Here is a 15785-nt window from a genome sequence, read left to right as displayed (position 1 = left end):
AAAACAGCACATGCATGACACTAACCACTAATATACAGTCCGTCGGATGGGACTATAAATGGTGACCCGTGTGAGAACTGTCCAATCACGCACGGAAAAAATCCCTCTGGGTTTTTCGAAAAAGAGTAGGCGCTTAAACGCCGACACAGAGGATAGTGAAAATTGTATCCAAAATTTTAGGCCGTTAGAACTAGGGTCTCTTTATTAAGACATTTAGATGGACTTCCAAATTTTATACACAAACCAAATTCATAGAATAGGCAGGGGCTGGTGTGGCTGGAGGCAGCACAGTACCTCACTTCCGGTCCTGACTTGGTGATGCTGTACGATGAGTGTTAGGTTAAGGCATTATTAGGCACAGGAGCCGTCTTACAAAAACTAGACTTATACAGTTAATATATATAGGATAGACGGCCCCTTCTCCAAACTTTCCCCCTCTTCTACTCTTTTACTCCATACTTTATCCCTTCTACTCATTTTCCTTTCTGTTCTCCGTCTGCTGGATAACCGAAATACGCGGTAGTGAAGCGGACGTAAAACCTATCAATCAATCAATCAAAACCCGTCAGGTCAGTGGTAAAGGCTCACCAGATGGACTCTACCTATATATAATTGTATCGTTCTAATATGTCACGGTGTGGTGATCACCCTGTCAGTTGGGAGAGGACTATATATATATACCATCTAGATCTATTGGAATTAAGTATATATATAGATAAAGTGTTATTTCAAAGGTAGAGGCTATTTCATGATAGATGTACCTGTATTTTCACCTGTGGTTTCAAGTATACATGGTCACCTGGAGTGATTTATTATACCAATTGAAAAATATAAATTTCAAAACTTTCAAAGACAAAGAAGCACCCAAATATACATAATTTATTGTTTGTAAGGGTGTTGCCCTTGTTCAATAAAAGACAAGCAGTTAAATCCTAATTCATATTTATGACAAAATAAATCAATATTAAATTGCCAAAATGCTCACCTTATAATAAATATAAACTACATGTACATGTCAAGTTCAAATTCAAGTTCTTTATTACCTTAAGTCTTTCGACTCATATCGGTTGCAAAGCAACAAAGTACATTATTTACAGTGCAGCATTATCTCCAGAAAAGCTCCCCCACCCCCCTAAACTTTGAAAAGTGTCCATTTTAAGGGCCTGACACAAACATCAACATCAACAACAAATTTAAAAACAAAAAACTGTTTACAGCCATAAAATATAAATACTCTACGTTATAAAATATAACTTGGAAACTCAGAAAACTATTCTGTACGCCTCTCTCGATCTGTTTGTCAATGGAAATAATTCCTTACGGATTTGCAGCATCTAGGCAGCATCTGAGCAGCATCTGAGCAGCATGAACATGCAGCATTCCTGCAGCATCTGCAGCACATGCTGCTATTATGCTGCAAAATATTGCCCTAGTAATTAAAAGGGGAGCAGCATACTGGCAGCATGTTTCAAATATTTAAATTATGCTGCCAGTATGCTGCAGGCTAAGCCAGCATGCCAGCAAGCCAGCATGCCAGCAGCCTGGCCAATGGCCCTTTTGTTACCATGCTGCCAGTATGCTGCAAGCTAAGCTTGTCCGACATCAAAACTTCTCTGTGACGTCACTGTAAACACGCGTCATCATATAGTGTTGACTGTGACGTCACTGTTAACACACGTTGACACATTTGACCCCTGTGACCTTGAAAGTAGGTCAAGGTAATTTTCATTCTCAAACTTTGTCAGGCTCCAACCGACGAAGCTATCACCCAAATATCATGACTCTAGGCCTGTCCATTCTTCAGAAGAAGTCATTAAAAGGAAAAGTTGACGGACGATGAGGGACGAAGGACAGACGATGCACCATGACATGAGCTCACTTGCCCTTCGGGCAGGTGAGCTATATATATATATATAATAAGGGTCCTATTAGTATTACATCTTTTAGGGGGTTTGTTGAAGCTTAACAAACCCGAACGAACTTAAGGAAAGTGGAAAACGCTTATGTAACTAATGTTATACAAGAGGGACTTGATCAGAACAACTCTAAACCATTCTGGAAATATGTAAAATCAAGGAAACAGGATAACATAGGGGTGGCCGCACTAAAATCACAGGGCACCCTTGTCAGCGACAGCAAAGAAAAGGCACAAATTTTACTAAACCAATTCTCATCTGTCTTCACCCGTAATAACAACAAAATCTCGCCAAAAACACATATAAACTTAAATCAGTTGATTCCTAATCTAAATATTAAGCAAGAGGGAGTAGCAAAGCTCCTACGAAACCTAAATCCTTCCAAAGCGTTGGGGCCAGATAACATTCCAAATCGTGTTCTAAAAGAGTACAGACTACATAGCACCCATTCTGACACAAATCTTCAAGACCACGTTCAATAACAACCGGTGAGCTACCAGTAGACTGGCTAAGTGCAAACATTTCCTGCAACTTCAAAAAGGGAGATAAACACTCAGCAGAAAATTATCGTCCGGTATCACTAACATCAGTACCATGTAAAATTCTAGAACACATATGCAAACATATATTAGATCAGTTGGACAGACATAAGTTACTTACATCTCTGAATCATATGGCTTCCAATCAGGATACTCCTGTGAAACACAACTCCTTTCCACCATTGACGACCTACTGAAATCTTTTGACCGAGGCAAACAAGTGGACATGGCAATACTGGACTTCTCCAAGGCCTTTGACACAGTTCCCTATGACAGACTACTCCACAAGCTGGATTCATATGGGATCAGAGGACCTCTGCACCAATTAATGGCTAAAAACCTTCCTAACTCGCAGGAAGATGCGGGTAGCCATAGAGGGAGAACTCTCTGAAGAGGCAACGGTTGAGTCAGGAGTACCACAAGGAACAGTACTAGGACCCCTACTCTTCCTTTGCTATATAAATGACTTGCCAGACTCTGTGAAATCAACAGTTAGACTTTTCGCAGATGACTGCCTACTCTAGCGAGATAATCTCAAAAAGGACCACGAAACACTTCAAGACAACCTTAAACAGCTTGAAACTTGGGCTGCAAACTTAATGGACACAACTTATATCACGTACAGACAAGCCAAGCCCATACCTAGGATTACAACTATCAGGGGATTGATATGAAGTGGGAAGAACATATAGCAAGTACCACGAAAAAGGCCAGTTCTACCTTAGGCTTCCTACAACGCAACCTACAACACTGCCCCAGAGAATGTAGAAAGACAGCTTACATTGCTCTTGTCAGATCCATCTTAGGATATGGAGCAATAATCTGGGACCAATACATAAAGGCGAACATTAACAAATTGGAAAGCATCCAATCTAGAAGGTTTACAGAACAAGGGAAGAGGGATTCATAACCAAACTACTCAAGGAGCTACAACTTCCACCACTAGCATCAAGACGAAAACAACAGAGACTAACATTCTGTTATAAAATAGTAGAGGAGCAAATTCCATCAATGCCTATAGCAAAGACTTTATTAATTTCCAACATGAAAAAAGGAAAGCAAGACAGCGTATATTCCAGGACTGCGAGGCATCAAGACCAATTCCAAATTCAATCAGGAACAATAACAGAGCAGTCATATAATACCCAACAGCAACACGAAACAATACAGAAACTCATTCTTTGTGCGAACAGCCACAGATTGGAACCACATGGACGACATCACAGTCGGGGTGCAAGGAATAGATGCATTTAAAGCATCAATCCCTTCCAACTGTGATTAAACGAAACTAAGTATCGCATGCGTACTCAACCCCCTCCGCATTAAAGCCATTTTGGTCTCTGTGGAGTATAACATAGATAGAACCCCCTGCTGACGAGTCATCTATATGTCAATTGTAACCTGTAGGTCTATGTAAACATATTAAATGATATTATTTATTAATATTTACCTCAGTAGTTATCATCGATCAGTATATAACTTAGCCAACCGGACGAAGGAAACTTCTAGTCTATTTTTACTTCGCTGTAGAAAACCACCATCTTATCCCTTTTAGAAGGAAGTCGTCACAAAACGCTTGTTACAAGTATGTGAAGTTAACGTTTCATTCAAACACATTCATGACCGTGTCAATATGCTACTTTCGGTTTTACCTAGTATGGTCGTTACTGTAAATTCTGTAGAATTACGAGCAAAATGTTGTGTAGTTAAACAAGTCAATAAGCCAAAAAACATGTTATTTTAACTAACTCCAGATTAAATACTGTTCAAACCAACGAAGAGTAAATAATTTCTCATTGCGTGTACATTTCAGCTGTCGGAACTCTTCTGTGTAGTTTCCGTATTGCTGATATTGGCGGGGTGGTTTCAAATTTGTAAGCACAAAATGTCTTTGAGGAGCTTCCTTTTTGGTTCTGTGGCATCTTACGCGTCTGTAGTTGTGTATTACATGGTGACAAAGGACGGGACATATTCAGGTACCCTATATTACACAATATATTGATCAGTGCGCGCGCGATGTCCATCATGGCATGTTCCAGAGACGTACACGTTAACTGTTGTGTTAATGTCTCTGCATGGTATTAGGTACTTGGCGTCATCTTCAGCCAGGATGGTCACACCGTATAGCTGTTTGAATTCGAATCGCATGCATATGTTATGAAAAGTGTATTAAGGGTTTTAAACGACAGTCTTTATGTATTACTATGGGTATCCCCCCGCCCCTCCCACGGTCATATACAATGTACATTGTATCAGTGGTAACGGATTGTTTCGCCCCAAATCCCGTTCGCCCAAGGTTGTTTCGCCCTAAAAACATATTTGTTTCTTTAAGTCATAAATATCATGTTAAAAGTTAAAAACTTATCTTTCTCTTGAATCAAGATTTCATTATGGGGTACAGTCTTTCGGTACACTGTAGTTTCGGTACTTCAAAAATAAGAGATTTCGGTACTTTTTGTAAGTAGTTTCGGTACTTCAACGATTTTTTTCGGTACTTCGTTTTTTAGTTCATAAATATTTCTCATTTGTCATTTATTGTTGGTTGTTTATTTTTGGTACTTCGTTTATTAGTTCATAAATATTATTTATTGTTGGTTGTTTATTTAACGTTTGCTTTCGTAGTTGTTAAAACAATCAAGCAGATCAGTCAATCATTGTTTTCAAACTTCAAATGAGTAGATCGGAGTAGCTCAACGTTGAGGGAATTCACCAACTTGTCATAAAAATGACGGTTATATATATGTCCCGTTATACTTAGAAATTATTGAAATATGAATTAAACATGTTATATTTATATAAAATTATTCATCAATGTAATAACATTAATCATGTTTTGTTTTTGGTATTCATGACGTGTTAAAAAAACCTTATGTCACTGACATATTAGATATCAAGTTCGTGCTTATATCAAATATACATGGACTGTATCAAAACAAGCAAAGACCACTTCAAAAAATCTATCAAAGAAAAATATTAGAAACATGAGCAAATCAAAATAACAAACTGATACAAACACATGTATTATAACACAAGTTTTGACTAAGAGTTACTTCCCTTGAAGGTATACAGCACGCAAAAAGTGGTGACGTTGACTTAAACTTGGTACCAAAGTGTGTTTTCCATAAGTACCAAAACAACTTTCAGAAATACTGAAACCACTTTCAGAAATACCGAAACGACCTGAATTCATAATTACGTGCCAGAAGATGAAGAACGAACCTGTATATTCATCACCGAAGCCGACAACGGACATACTAATATTCGGAATCATTACCTTAATTAAGTAATGTTGTTGTTGGTTGTTTTGTTTTTCATACAATGCAAAAGTACATTTGTTATAGCTGAAAATCTCACACGCACTAATCTCGCTTCCACCTTCACACATGATTACTGATTGTCATTTTAATACATTTTTCCAATGTTTACATTTACATTGCATTTGTATAAGGAAAGCAGAAAAGGAAAGGTTAATAAAAAGAAAAATGGACAGTGGATGAAAAAAAGACAAGGACAAAACATAGACAGACAGAGAGAGAGACAGACAGAGAGAGATGTCAGGCAATCAGTAGTAAATATCTATATATCTGTATGTATGACTAGCATATGAAAACAGGAGAGAGTAAAGAGCATGTGTTGTCAGCTGCAAATGCCAATATATGTATAGCAATAGCTAAACAAAATATGTTGATGTCTTATGGATAGGAAAAGTGGATACAAAACAACTCATATACTAGTGTCCAATAATATTACATATTATGACTGTAAACAGTATTCTTAAAATAAAGTTCAGCAAATTGAAGATTCAGGAGATATTAATTAACTTAATGTTGTTCTTTATAAAATGCACCTGAACATGTTTTAACGTTAAAAATGTAAAATAGTAATACTTTAAATACAACTTCTAACATAATGTAAACAATTAAAAAGCACCCTGTCACGTCAGCCAACTTTATATCAAACATATTTGAAATAAAGTGTTTCCAGCTGGCACCACAAGGAGGTGTGACTAGGATTTGATAATGCATGAATACTTATAATATATAGATTAAGTATGGACATATAATGAAACTAAATTAATTTCTCTAAGTACAATACTTAGATACATAGATTAGGTATGGACATATAATGAAACTAAATTATCCATAATGTAATGTTGGTTTATAACACAGTATTGAGAAATGTCGGTACTATCAAAACTTCTCAAAAATCTCCTCCAATTAGCAAAAAACAACACGGACATGCGCAGAAATCAAGTAAAGAAAACATTGTCACACGGCGACGATTATGTGTACACTAGACTAAATGTGTTAACATGGGAAAATAATATTGTTGTATACCCCGCAATGTAATTAAAATTACACCATTTTTGTTTCATTTCACTATTCTTAATTATTTTCTAAAATTAAATTCAATATTTATGTTATAATGTGTGCCAGCATGAATAAAATAACATATTCCGTTTTTATACGACCGTCAAATTTGACAGTAGTATTATGGTATGGCGTTGTCTGTCCGGCGTAAACTTTGTTTGTCCGGCAATCTCCTCCTACATTTTTTGACCGATCTATTTGAAACTTCGTATTCATTATAATCATGATATGAAGTTGTGTCTCCCTTAAAAGAATTTTGATTCGACAATTTTTCCAAAAGTTATTGCCTTTTGTTCATTTCAGTATTTGGTTTTTGTCCTGCATTCTCCTCCTACATTTTTCAACGTATCTCTTTGAAACTTGGTATACATTATAATCATGGTATTAAGTTGCGTCTCCCCTAAAAGAATTTTGATTCGATGATTTTTGCAAAATTTATTGCCTTTTTTTCATTTAAGTATTTGATTTTTTGTCCGAAGATTTTCTCCTACATTTTTTATAGCATTTCATGTCAGCTAACCACTCTTAGAATGATGCAGATCTTATTTCAATGTAAGAAAGTATATAACACTAGATGTCATTCGACGGGCGTATTTTGTTCCCCCCCGCCGCCGCAGTACTCTTGTTTCCTTTACAATGTACTAAAAAACAACACAAACACATTTTTTTTTATATAAAACTGATTTTAATGATATGGAAGTCTAAGAAGACTTAATTAGGGCCCCGTATCTTTGATAGGGGGGGCCCTATATAGTAATCACTCTGTCTGACCATCTGTCCGTCCACAAATTTTGTTCCTGGCTTTGGTATTTATTGACCGATTTACATGAAACTTGGTCAAGATGTTCAGTTAACAAAAATACACATTGAGTTAAAAAGTCAAGGTCAAAGGTCAAGGTCATAAGGTTCAAAGGTACAGGTCAAATTTTGCATCTTTTCACTGATGAACATTTTGTTATGACATTATGAAGCAAAGTTGATCAGAAGTAAACAAGGAGTCAACTGACCGAAGGTCAAGGTCATCGGGTGAAAGTTCTAGGTCAAAGATCCATGTCATTTTTTTGATCTTTTCACTAATGAGCATTTTATGACGTTATGAAGCAAAGTTGGTCGGAATTAAACAAAGAGACACTGAGGTAAAAAGTCGAGGTCAAATGTCCAGGTCATTAGGTTTAAAGGTCAAGGTCAATATTTGCATCTTTTCGCTGATGAACATTTTGTTATGACATTATGAAGCAAAGTTGATCAGAAGTAAACAAGGAGTCAACTGACCGAAGGTCAAGGTCATCGGGTGAAAGTTCTAGGTCAAAGTTCCATGTCATTTTTTTCATCTTTTCACTAATGAGCATTTTATGACATTATGAAGCAAAGTTGGTCGGAATTTAACAAAGAGACACTGAGGTAAAAAGTCGAGGTCAAATGTCCAGGTCATTAGGTTTAAAGGTTAAGGTCAATATTTGCATCTTTTCGCTGATGAACATTTTGTTATGACACTATGAAGCAATGTGCTCAGAATTAATAAAGAGTCGACAGAGTTTTGGTCAAGTTCACTGGATCAAAGGTCAAGGTCAAATTTAGTATCATTTCACTGGTGGCATTTCGTTGTGACACTTTGAAGCAATGTTGATCGAAATTAAACAAGGAGTCATTTGACCAAAGGTCAAGGTCACTGGGTCAAAAGTCAAGGTCAAATTTTGTATCTTTTCACTGACGAACATTTTGTTATGACATTATGAAGCAAAGTTGGTCGGGATTTAATAAGGAGTCAACTGACTTAAGGTCAAGGTGACTGGGTCAATGTCAAGGTCAAATATTGTATCCCTTTACTGATGAACATTATTTTTATGTTATTATGAAGTAAAGTTGTTCAGAACTTAACACAGAGTCAACTGACCTCAGGTCCAGGTTACGGGGTCTAAAGGTTCAAGGTCAAGATCAAGTTTTGTATCTTTCACTGATGAACATTTTGTTATGATATTATGAAGCAAAGTTGGTCGGAATTAAAGAATAAGTCAACTGACAAAGTGGATCTCTGACTTTGACCCTTGCTCTTGATGGAGGAGGTATTTAAGGTGAAATAAAACATATAAAAGCTAACAAATGAGTATTGCACTGGTATTTACATTTCTGTTAGCCCAGCAAATATGAAGGTGGAAGCTGAAACAAGACACATCATTGTACATCTAAAATGTATATTTTGCTTCCTTGCGCTTCTTTTTGAAGTCCAAATTTCTGACGTGAAGCTGAGCTATAGGGGCAGATTGCTTCTTGATGATTATGGGGAATATATTGCCACAAGACGGGGCTCTTACTGACATGTCAGTGTTCTAGTTCGTGACTTAAAACAAATAAAAATGAAAAGAAAATACCAAACAATGTTTCGCCCTAAAAACAACCTAGCGCAAAACAACCTAGGGTGAACGGGATTTGAGGCGAAACAACCCGGAACCATATCAGTACCTTGGTCCTCAAGAAACATACACACTGTCAATGAATTAAACCAGTGACCCCTGATACATTTAATGCAGGTCGTAGATGTAATTATAAGTATTTGTCACTTTTTCAGGAGAAATATTGATCAATTAATATTACTGGTGACTGCAATGTAGTACAGCTTATATTTAATTAGTTGTACATGTCAAATTGATGACAGATCATTTCAGTTTGGATATCCTGCTTACAATCCCTGATTGGCCATCACATTTTTTTACTCCTATTATTTAGGCCTAGATCTGTTGCTCAACTTAAGCATGATAGCATAACTTTAGTGTTGGGAAACGCCACACATGATCAATCATCACTGTTTCTCAAATGCTCAATGATTGCATGATCATAAAACTAAATAATAGAGAAACATTCAACAGGGCTATTGTGTACTGGCGGACACTTGTTGAATACCTACTGATATAAGCAGAAATGTTATTTGAGTGCACTTTATAAGAAAACTGTTTGTTTAATCATTTTAAGCTGTTCTAAATCTGAATAATTCTTGTAAGTGTTTGTTACATTCCTAGTGAAACCAATTGATCAATTATAGAAAATCATGATTGATTAGTCAGTCGGAAGTTGAACAGTTTTAAATGACTAATCATTGTTTAAATTGATTAAATGGAACAACACTAGGCATGACTATTATCATTATTGTCTTTCATTTTTGTCACAAAAATAATGCTTTATTCAGTGTAACAGTATTTGTATGTAACAATTGTTCCACTGCATGAAATGTGTGTTCACAGTATGATTACTTTGTTATAGGTAATTAATGCAGAAACGTTTAATTAGATATAGTTCCTACTGCTAGCTGAAGGATTAAATATCCAACTAAACCTGTTGTTGTTGTAGAACCGTCCCCTGAGCTGGCTAGCAAACATATCCTCACCCATGGCATCCCTGACAGGGGACCTAACATTCATGTCTACGACAACCATGTCTTAGCTTATGACCAGGCAAAGAAAACTCCTATTTGGGTGGCAGAAAGGATAACACAAGGGCACGTTGATGGTATGTGTTCTAGACATTACACTATTGACTTTATTAAAGTGATAAATGTCATGTCTAAAAATGTTCAAGTTATAATAATTTTTTTGAATTAAAATCAAACAAAATTAAATAATGACTATAGTGGGATTTGTCATTAAGGCACAAATTATCTTCCTGTGTTCTGGACGAGCAGGCCCAGCTGATAGAAAAAACATCAGATTCAAGCCTGACCCAGAGATATCGACCCAATTCAGTGCGGATAACTTGGACTACCTGAGGAGTGGATGGTCTCGAGGTCATATGTCACCTGCCGGGGATAACAAGCACTCCCAGGTAGGCAGTCAAATATGTACATATATAATAATGAATAATACAGATAGTTGTATACAAGTTCCTATGTATTTTTATCAGACTTGACTATAAAGAAACCTTCTATATTTTCTGCTGGACTCAAACAACAAACGAAGGACCTACAAATCAGCAGCCTGATTAACATGTTCCAAAACTAATTGGTTAAAATCCTGCAATATTGACCAGAAATGTACAATTTGATATAAAGAATTAGCCTGCCAGCAGATTTTGATAATAATATCAGCCCCAACAATCTGCACCTTGTTATAAAGTTAAATAAGCTTTTCTGTTTGTGTTTATAGGAGGCCATGTCTCAGTCTTTTTATCTGTCAAACATCGTACCTCAAAACCTGGAGAATAATGCCGGCTTCTGGAACCGTCTAGAAATGTACTGCCGTGAGCTGACACAACGATACCATGCTGTTACCATATTTAGTGGACCTCTATCTCTCCCTTCTCCATCAGACAATGGTAAATTGGTTGTCACTTACCCAGTAAGTAGTGTTGGTTGTCAATTACACTGCAAGTAATGTTGGTTGTCACTACCCAGTAAGTAATGTTGGTTGTCACTTATCCAGTAAGTAGTGTTGGTTGTCATTTACTAAGTAAGTAATGTTGGTTGTCACTTTAACCCACTAAGTAGTGTTGGTTGTCACTTTAACCCATTAAGTAGTGTTGGTTGTCACTTACCAAGTATATAGTGTTAGTTGTCATTTACCCACTAATTAGTGTTGGTTGTCACTAGCCCACTAAGTAGTGTTGGTTGTCACTTTAGCCCACTAAGTAGTGTTGGTTGTCACTTGAACCCACTAATTAGTGTTGGTTGTCACTAACCCACTAATTAGTGTTGATTGTCACTTTAACCCACTAAGTAGTATTGGTTGTCACTTACCCACTAATTAGTATTGGTTGTCACTTTAACCACCTAAGTAGTGATGGTTGTCACTTTAACCCACTAAATAGAGTGCTCACTGTACTTCTTAACACAACAGATCTTTAATATTAACTGATAACTTAAATATACATGTACCAAGGTTTAAAATCGCTGTTTCTCAGGTACAGACAATTCTCCAATGGTTGATTGTATTTCCATTCTTTGAGTTTTTGTTTTTTTTTGGTTTTATTTTGTTTAACGTCCTATTAACAGCTAAGATCATTTAAGGACGGCCTCCCCTGTACCAAGATGCATGCGTGTAGTGTATGTGTGTGTATTTTGGGAGGCTGCTATATGTTCATGTTTGTCTCCTTATGATAGCGCGGAACTGATGCCGACTTTATAGTGCTACCTGACTGAAACATACTGCCGAAGGACACCCCACCCAGTCGCATTATACTGACAACGGGCAAACCAGCCGTCCCACTTCTAATTTGCTGAGCGTTAAACAGGAGTAGAAACTACCATTTTTAAAGACTTTGGTATGTCTCAGCCAGAGGACAGAACCCAAAGCCTTCCTCACAGGGGCGAACGCTCAACAAATGGCCAAAAGTGAGGCATTGTCAACGGAGACATTATGAAGAGAAAAGTTTTTTAGAAAGGAGAGAAAAGATAAGGTCCCAAAGTTAGTTGCCTCTTACGATTATGCAATTGGGGGCAGCAGGTACAATTCTTACGCCCTACCTGCAGGGAAACATTCTTTGAGTAGATTAAAAATAACTTCTTTGAGTAGATTAAAAATAACTTCTCTTAGAAAGCCAATGTGAATGATCTGTAAATTCGTAAGGGATGAAAAGACCAATAAAAACTTCTTTTTTTTTTTAATAAAAGTTAACCTTTCTGACATGGAGATACCATTTTTACTTTTAAAGAAAATTTCATATTCATAGAATTCAAAAATAAAGTTTTGATTTTGCTTGAGTTAAAAACCAATGTTTGTTTGGCATGGAGCAAAAAAAATTCTTTTCCAACATCCAAAGTCCAATGCTATCATTGAAGTAAGATTTGAAAAATATTTCCTCACTATGTGGCAGGTTTTAATTGTAAATAGGATTATGGTCGCCTTCTAGCTTCGAGCTAGAGGGAATTTCCCTTAAAGCTCAGTGGTAGAGCATCCGACTAGGAACCTGGAGATCGATGGTTGGATCCCCGTGGTTGGAAGCACAATATTCTCTTTCCTGTTATAAATGGTGTCCGTGGCCCTCCCTGTGGTGACAGGGATATAGGTGTTGGAGGGCAAGCACATTTAAAAAGGGGGGAGGTTTTAATAAATTGCAAACATAGGATTACGGTCGCCTTCTAGCTTCTAGCTAAAGGGAATTTCCCTTTACCTCAGTGGTAGAGCGTCCGATTAAGCGTCCGATTAGGAACCTGGAGATCGAGGGTTCCATCCCCGGTGGAAGCACACTATATATATTCTCTTTCCTGTTACATATTTAAAATATAAGAAGAATAACAAATTAAAAATTGTCTTCTTGTTGTGAGTACCTTTTCCTGTTATTTGTAGGTAATTGGGAAAAATCAGGTTGCAGTCCCAACTCATTTATATAAAGTCATCATTGTGGAGGATACAAATTCAAACCCTGTAGCTATTGGCTCATTTATAGTGCCAAATGAGCCAATTGGATTTGAGCATGCCTTGACAGAGTATCAAGTACCTCTGGATGATGTTGAAAGAAAGACTGGAGTCACATTCACGCCTAAGCTTGACACTTCACATCTTGGTAATCTGTGTGAGATAGACTCTTGTAAACTCATGCCAAAAAGAGATTTTGATTCATATTTTATTGGTAGACGTTTGAAAAGTGCTCAGAATAGGCAAAGTTTCGAAAAAGCTTGGAATGAACTTGAAGTCAAAAACATACCTCCTTCCCAATACCATATTGATTTATATAGACATAAGATGAAAGAATTTGAGGAGAAAGAGAGAAAAAATCCAGAGGAATAAAAGTAGTTATGCAATCTATAAAATGTTTGGAATAAGTTTACACATTCTAAACTCTGTGGCTCGATCTGTATCAAACAGATGGTGGGCTATTCAAATCGCTCTTCATTCCTTGTCCGTCATCGTCCGTGTGACATTGAATTTCACAGGATGGTTCCCCATGGTCCCTAGTGATGCAATGCATATCTTATTTTGAGTTGATTGAAAAATTAGGATGGCCGACAGGGCAATTAATCTTGAATTTAGAGTGTTAATGTTTGTTAGTACTATTTCTCTGAAAGTACCAAAGGAATCTTTCTAAAATTTCACATTAAGATTTCCCATGGTCCTTAATTGTGCATTTTCACCTTTGAGACTGATTAGAAGAACAGGTTGGCTTCCAGGCAAACTGATCAAACAAAGAAGAGAAAAGATTGAACTGACATAAAGATGGTATGATTGTGGGCCCCAAGATCTCTCTGTGATCTCTTGTTAAAATAAGATGACAGTAAATTGTTTTACTACAGGAAAAAATATTGGTGTGCAGTATGAGAAATTGTTGTGTTATAAACATTTTGGATCACAATGAAGAATATAGATGTATAAATACGGTTACAGCTGTATGTTACTGATAAAGCTTTCAGTTCAAATGTTAAAACATTTTACTGTTATTTGTTTATTACCAACATATTTTTATTGTCTAAATAAAATGTCTATTTCCTGTTCCTGTTATACATGTACCAACACACTGCCTTGTTGAACATTACAGGGACTGACACCCAGGGGGAGGATGGTAGGGGTAAAATTGTGTAATTGTTTTAAGTGACTTCCCCTCTAGATGGATATCAACCATAGAAAGAAGCGTTTTTAGGAGATTGAATTCGATATTGAGGGGCAGAGTTGAAGGGATAACTTTGCTTTATTGGTTTAAGTGACTTCTTTTCTTGAACAAAGAAAAAGATATCAGCAATATTTGGTAGGAAGCAATCTCAGATAGAATGGCAGACCACCAATGCAAGGGGCTGTATGGTAGAGCCAAAAATGGGTAATATAGCTATAGCACTGACTTCTCCTCTAGAAATAGAACATTGTAGACCGTCTACAGTACCAGGTCCGAGGTGTGGCACAAAATCAGGTTATACATGTAACTTAGAAATAGTTGAAACTATATATACATGTATAGCTACCACCCATAACCATAATTACATTTGCTGAGTATACACTGTGTACATTTATCACATAATCGGCCTGTTATCCAGTGAATTCGCCCGTGTAATATTTTTACATATGTCACTAGTGTAATATACCCTGGAGCGTTTTTCATTGGCTGTGCCAGTCAGAAATTGATTGTGACGTCATAATATGGACAATGACTTGACATCATTGATTGTGAATGGTGCAAAAAAATTGCGTGTCTCCGTTTGATTAAGCCCTCTACATTTTGGCTTTAAAACCCGTCAAAATGTAAGTTTTCTGAGTTATGTGATAAAAAGTATCATTATTAAAAGAGTATTATGAAACTCGTCTCAAAGTTTTAATTTTTGCTCGCCAAGGCTCGCAAAATTAAAACTCCTAAGACTCGTTTCATAAAAACTCATATGAAATGAAAACTCATTTAAGATCCTAGACTCTAACATTTATAGAGACAAATCGATTTACACATGACAAATATTGAATTTATTTTGAAAAAAAATGAGATCCCCATCTCAATGTTTAGACAAAAAGAAACTATCACAAACTACTCCCATAACATGAGAGGGCGCTGGTCGGCCTTTTTCCAATCGGATATGATTTTGCCGACTGCGACCTCTCATTTCCGAAGCACTAATTCTTTGATGCAGTTTCCGCCCGAAATCCGGGCGGAACAAAATCGGCTTGAAAAACTCACTTAAGTGGTTAACAGTTCATGACAACGATGTCTCCTCACGGTTTATATAATATAGATCTCATATGTATGCCACAGACACAAATATATAGTATATTACGGACTAGAACACTCAAAATACATGTCCATGTCGTTGTAGCACATCTCTGACCTACATTTAAAACATGGCTTCTGGATTAATACAAAATAGCAGGGGGGATTTCAAACGGAACGAAATGATACGGAGTTTGTTTGTATTCCGCTTGTGAAACATTACATGTAATTCATTTTTGTATTAACCGGAAAAATCATGGCAAATGCTGTCTGCTTCGCTTCGAATGAGGAAAAACTCATTATTTATGTCTTTGACACGAAATTTTTCTCATATAATCATGGATTTATGGAAA

General features: G+C 36.6%; 2 protein-coding genes across 3 annotated transcripts in view; one reads left to right on the top strand and one right to left on the bottom strand.

The window, feature by feature from the left end:
• LOC110448503 overlaps positions 1–4022 on the bottom strand; it is a 47212-nt gene extending 43190 nt beyond the window's left edge. For both annotated transcript variants that reach the window (XM_021494776.1, XM_021494783.1), the window contains exon 1: positions 3906–4022. The gene's annotated coding sequence lies outside the window, so the exon portion shown is untranslated. The remainder of the gene's footprint in view (positions 1–3905) is intronic.
• A 285-nt stretch (positions 4023–4307) lies between these two features.
• LOC110448496 (nuclease EXOG, mitochondrial-like) lies at positions 4308–14777 on the top strand. Its single transcript, XM_021494764.1, has 5 exons — positions 4308–4431; positions 10168–10326; positions 10499–10638; positions 10959–11150; positions 13098–14777. The coding sequence occupies exons 1-5, from the start codon at positions 4341–4343 to the stop codon at positions 13536–13538; spliced, it is 1023 nt and encodes a 340-aa protein (XP_021350439.1). The 5' UTR covers positions 4308–4340; the 3' UTR covers positions 13539–14777.
• The last annotated feature ends 1008 nt before the right edge of the window (positions 14778–15785 follow it).

The sequence above is a fragment of the Mizuhopecten yessoensis genome, unplaced genomic scaffold, assembly GCF_002113885.1.
Source record: "Mizuhopecten yessoensis strain PY_sf001 unplaced genomic scaffold, ASM211388v2 scaffold429, whole genome shotgun sequence".
Classification (NCBI taxonomy): domain Eukaryota; kingdom Metazoa; phylum Mollusca; class Bivalvia; order Pectinida; family Pectinidae; genus Mizuhopecten; species Mizuhopecten yessoensis.
This window is presented reverse-complemented; position numbering and strand designations above follow the sequence as displayed.

Coding starts and splice junctions, on each gene's coding strand:
- LOC110448496 (XM_021494764.1), top strand. CDS start 4,341: ATGTCTTTGAGGAGCTTCCTTTTTGGTTCTGTGGCATCTTACGCGTCT. Junction 10,639..10,958: donor GGGATAACAAGCACTCCCAG/GTAGGCAGTCAA, acceptor TTGTGTTTATAG/GAGGCCATGTCTCAGTCTTT. Junction 11,151..13,097: donor AATTGGTTGTCACTTACCCA/GTAAGTAGTGTT, acceptor TGTTATTTGTAG/GTAATTGGGAAAAATCAGGT.